Source organism: Rhipicephalus sanguineus, chromosome 6 (assembly GCF_013339695.2).
Source record: "Rhipicephalus sanguineus isolate Rsan-2018 chromosome 6, BIME_Rsan_1.4, whole genome shotgun sequence".
In the NCBI taxonomy this organism is placed as follows: Eukaryota; Metazoa; Arthropoda; class Arachnida; order Ixodida; family Ixodidae; genus Rhipicephalus; species Rhipicephalus sanguineus.
Window position 1 is genome coordinate 115,919,853 of NC_051181.1, and position 5,662 is coordinate 115,925,514.

General features: G+C 50.7%; 1 protein-coding gene across 1 annotated transcript; it reads left to right on the plus strand.

Annotated features, from left to right (window-relative positions):
- The first annotated feature begins 1,387 nt into the window (after positions 1-1,387).
- On the plus strand, positions 1,388-2,545 carry LOC119397484 (TOX high mobility group box family member 4). Its single transcript, XM_037664910.2, has one exon. It carries the CDS (start codon positions 1,388-1,390, stop codon positions 2,534-2,536), a length of 1,149 nt encoding a protein of 382 aa, XP_037520838.1. The 3' UTR covers positions 2,537-2,545.
- Positions 2,546-5,662: the final 3,117 nt, after the last annotated feature.

Below are 5,662 nucleotides of genomic sequence, written 5' to 3' on the forward strand. Positions count from 1 at the left end.
AATTAGGCTAGTGATGGTGCAAACAGTGCTCAATGTCCGGACGATGCTCGCTACTGGCCATTAGTCAAGACGATCGCTTTCAAGTACAGCAACGCTTGCGCAACATCATTTATATAGTTCCCTATTCTAATGAACTCGTAATCGTCGCCCACCTACTTTGCACAACCGTAAACTGCCCAACAATCAAGTGTACTCAGGTCATTTACTTTGGGCAGGGGCGTAGCCAAGGGGTGGGGGGGGTCGGGGGGGAATTTTTCAGTTTGCTTGCGAAATTTTTCAGTTTTGCTTGCGTATATAGGCATGCACACATACAAACGCACGCACGAACATACATAAAGTATGGTTGAACCCCCCCCCCCCCCCCCACCGAAAAAAATTTCTGGCTACGCCCCTGACTTTGGGGGTCACTGACGCCACCAGGCTCTTTCTGATGCCCACAGCATAGTGGTAAAAATTGATACTTCGTTCACGGAAGTTCGCCCGTTTCAGAGGTGAAGCCCCAAGAGAGGTACTGCTCAACAATTGTAAAAACGAACGATAAATAAGGAGTTCTCAAGGCAAGCAAAAACTTAAAACTACGTGCTCTTTGTTCAGTCCAACATTTACAAGAGCAGGCAAATGGGCAAGTTGATTAAGAGCTGGGTTCTAAAGCAGAGGAGGAAAACGAAGGAGGTGATACAACAATACGCAGTCTTGGCCAATCCCCCAGAGTGGGTATGTGCCATAATTTTGAGGAAACAAACAAACAAACAAACAAACAAACAAACAAACAAACAAACAAACAAACAAACAAACAAACAAACAAACAGACAGACAGACAGACAGACAAACAAACAAACAAACAAACAAACAAGCAAACAAACAAACAAACAAACAAACAAACAAACAAACAAACAAACAAATTCGGCGCCAAATTTGTTTCGTCGCTTTCTTCTTCCTCGTCTTTTGCGCGATCACCAACCGTGAATCAGTCTACCTTATTGTGTTGCGCCATACTTTAAAAACAAGAACAACGAACGAATCGGGAAAGAGTAATCCATTTTCGAAAACAATATAGGTGAACTTGCATTTTTATACTCATTCGCATTTGTCCACTCGTGCCTTAAGCGATCCCTTATACTGGTTATGAGCCACTCGGGAGAAGCCCGGCAACAAAAATAGTAAAAACACGGCCGTGACGAGCGCGTGCCTGAACAGAAAAAAACGAAGTCTGCAACAGCGCGCGGTTCTCATCATTGTCCGCAGCCGAACGAGGGACCAGAGAACGCTGGTGTTCCGGGGCGCAGCTGCTGCAGGCACTGTTGCCACTCTGAGTATGTACTCGCCCGGGCTTGGACCAACTCACCAGAGCGGCAGAAGAGCTTTGTACCCGGCCACATTCCGTAATATGGCTCCGTACGAAGACGCGTACCTGGACCAGGACATGGCTTATCCTATCCTGCAGCCACCATCGCAGGATCCTTTCGTGGATACCCCCAGCATGCTGTCGGGAATCGTACCCATGTCTGACCAGGTGAGCGACGGCTCCTCGCCGCTATCAAATCACACCGCGTCGGCGAATGGGTGCGACGGCGAAGACAGCGACGACACTTCGCCGTTTGCCAAGCTTCTGCCCTCTACCGAGATTCTCGCCGATAACGACGACGACGAAGGCAGCAGCACTGACGACGTGGGGATCATGCACAAGCCAGTACAACGGGACGTCAAGGACCCGCAGAGACCCGTGTCTGCCTACGCGCTGTTCTTCCGCGACACCCAGGCTGCCATCAAACTCCAGAACCCCCACGCCTCCTTCGCCGAGGTGTCCCAGATAGTGGCCTCCATGTGGAAGGGACTCGAACCGGAGCACAAGCTCGCGTACAAGAGGAAGACCAAAGCTGCCAAGATAGAATACCGCAGGAATATCGCGGAGTACAGATCCAGAATAAGTATGAATGGCGCGGCCGATCACCTGGACATTAGCCGAAGGAGCGGCTACATGAGTTCGCCACCAGGGGCGATGCGCACGCCACCAAGAGACGACATGTCGCCTCTGCAGAACAGCAATCCGCTACTGAGCTCTGCGATGGATGACGGCTCACCACGTGACTACATGGACGTGGCCTCTCCCGAAGACGTGCTAAGCACCCAGCAGCAGCCGAGGCAGCAGCCTCCCATGACACTACACTCAGTGTCCATGTTCCAGAAGCCAAAGCAGTTGTCAATGATGCCGAAGCAATGCTCCCCACAGCAGGTGAGGATGCATTCTCCTCAAGCTTTGGCTCTTTGCTGCGCAAGTGACCGGCAGCCGGTGCGGTCGCCTTCACTTTGCAACCAGACACCCGGCTGCGGTGGAGTCATGCCAAACAACCATTGTCGGATGCCAACGATTACGTTCACTCGCTGCCGCCGAAGCGGCTGCCCCAATCCTCCCGTTCCTTCGCAGGAGTGGGACGTCGAGTTCTGCAGCAGTGAGTGCGTCATCTTGCACTGCAAGGCTGTATTCGCGGGCTGGGTAGCCCAACGACAAATTGCCGACCGCCTCCTTCCGCAGTGAGACACGTCAACTACGTGTCGTGGCATGTTGCTGGGAGTCACTCCTCCTTGACTGTCCTTGATATGTGGCTGTACCGCGTTGCTGTTTTCCTCCTCTTGTACCCCCATCATCTGCTCCCTCCTGATTTTTTTTGCCAGAACGTTCCTTGCGAATGCTTTTTTTTTTCTTTTTTAGAAGACTGAGCTCTGTTGCTTAACTTCACTGTCATGAGTAAGCTGCAAAGTGTAGGTTTCTCTCTACTGGGTGTAATAAAGGCTTGTGATGGCTCTCAAACGTTTATCTTTATCTGCTTTCTCAACTTTAAGTACATTCGTACCTGGGTGCTGCTTGTTCTCTTAGGAAAGCTTCGAGAAGATGCTCGAGTGCCCGCCGATGATGATTACGATGACGATGGGCATTCAAAACATCAAAGGCATCCACAGAAGTAGATGCGCCGAGAATGATGTGGTTATGCGCACTTTTGAGGACTTCAAGAAAAAAAATTCGGCCGATCCCACGTACCTTGGGAATCGATGTTATGCGAAGCTTGGGCGGGAAATTGACTGTGGCGTAATATATTTCACATTGAGCGAACATGACGGAATTACGCTAGAGAAATGCGCAAACGGCATACACACACATATGCTAAAGAGTCGCACATGTGTTATATAGCTTAGAATAACAGAAAGCTGAGCTAGTTGGTAAGTATTCATTCTAAAAAGATAGGGCGCTTATTGCATGGGCGTGCGCAGATAAGTTTTCGTGCCTTCTTGCTTCTCCGCCGTTGTGCGTCTCTTCAGTTGTTAGTCGGCGTTTGTGGCGTCCTGACTTCTTTCTTGTGTCCGTGTTTGCACGCCCTATCTTTTTAGAATGTGTTATATAACCACTTATTTACAGTTGCGCAACGAGGACAACAGCAACATGGGTGTTAACACCAGACGCGGTAAGCTGATATGTAGTGCTTATATTATTGCGATAGCAATTATATGGACACTCTCGGCTGATTTTTGCCGTCGCCGTCATGCCCCGGATATGTATATGTATGTATATATATAAAAAAGGCAGAAAGAAAAATAAAGCAGAAGAAAAAATTGGCCGCGTATCTGCGTGCTTCGCTGCAAATGTCGTGTAAAGACGATAGAAGAGGCGCTGTGTGAGATATGGACGCCATCTGGCAATACGTCGGGAAACATGAGTGCTGTGTTGCGTGCTGGTAGTGCCGGCGCAGCAGCAGGCGAAGACCGGCGGTGACCAACGCGACCGGCGGGGACGCCAGCCAGCCCGAAAAACGCGGTTTGGCGCGAAGCGCTGAAGCAGAGAAACGTCCGCACTCAACGAGTACTCTCCACACACTCTTTTATTTACACGTCGCCTGGGTCAAACAGGAACGCCAGAGCGGCGCCCACAACCGGCATCCTGAAGGCCGCCCACAACGCTGCTTTTTCATTTTTTAAATATTTTTTTCACCTTCTTGGCCTTCTCAAAACTAAAGTTTTTCAACACCAACCCATGGCATTCGTACAGTGCAATACAGAACCGAAACCGAAACACAATGAGCTCGTGCGAAGGGCACGGAGGAAGGCAAATTTCAGCGCAGTCGCATTTTCAGCTTTGTTGAAACAGCGCTCACTAGACGACGACAAAGAAGGCACAGGACAGGCAGCGCCTGTCCTGTGCCTTCTTTTACTTCGTCGTCGTCTAGTGAGCGCGGTTTCAACAAAGATGAACGCATACCAACTCGCTCAAGCTTCCATTCTTATGCATTTTCAGCGCAGCTTAAGAAACTAGGGTCCTTAAAATTACGTATGTTTGCATTTTCTATTAAAGGAACACGCCACCTAATACTTACCTAGTGATGTTGCACCTCAGATATGCATGATATTTACTTTTTGATCGACAACGTTCACAAGTATGAACAGCCATACCAGTTCAAGACGGCTGGCCCTTGGGCAAGTGGTTCAACTTTGGCCGAGTGGCTGAATCGAGGGACGTGCCGACAAACAGAAAGACAGACAGACAGACCAAAATTTCTGCGTTTAAGTTCCCCAAGAAAGACTATCGTCTTTAAAAAATTCTGAAGCACTTAACCGGGGATTCGCACCATCGACCCCACGCTCCCCAGCCCGCTGCATTAGACAACTCGACCATGCCCCATGCATGCGCCGGCGATAAAACGGCGATCTATTTATATACACCATTTACCGCTGGTGGTAAGCAAATCTCGGATACGCTTGAGCATGTTTCCTATCACGCAGTGCTTCTAATTTTCTTTCACTTTGAAAACTGCCCTTGAGACGCACACGACAAAGTGGCCCTTTTCTGTAGCCACTCGTGATGCATACTTGCAAGCACATCCCCATCTTGTCGCCGCCAAGTTCATTTAATCTGGGCTCCGGGCCATTCGGGCCTTGCCGGGAACGAAGCCGCTCACGACGCTGCCCGAGAAATCGTCCACCGGGCGCGTCACCCGTCATCAGAGCAGCTACCCTCCCGACAAGCCCAGCAGGCAGAGGACGAAGAAGTCGAGTCCTGGTGCGGCCACGCGAAAGAAAGAATGGTCACGTATGGTGAAATTGTCATGCATTACCGTAGGACAAGATTGAAGTACCCACCCCCTGACAAGTCGCTAAATAAGCAACAGTCGACAACATGGCGATTATCACAGACGCGAACATTCCCTACACCCACGCTGCACAGCCGCATATACCCGGACGTTTACACACCACAGGGCAAAGCTTGCGGGGCGGCTCGCGCCAACCTCGACCACATTATCTGGGCATGTCCCGCAGCGACACACACCATCTAACACAGCAAGAACCCTAAACTTAAGATAACCACGCCCGAGCAGTGGGAGGCTATGCTGCTCAGCGCGTGCCCGGATGACCAGCTCTGGGCAGTCCGGCTGGCCGAAGACGCCGCCAAGACCCAAGGTCTGGCCGCCGCCTGAGGAAGGGGCGCTCCGGTAGGGCTAGTCTCCCGGTCCCCGCCTCCCTTGACCCCAGCAAGGACACAAATAAAGTTATGTCTCTCTCTCTCCCTCTCGTGATGTGGAAGAAAAAAAAAAACAAAGAACACCACGCACACCTTGCACCAGACGCCCCCGTGTAGCAAGAAACGCAGGGGGTCACTCCACGCGCCGCAGTTTAA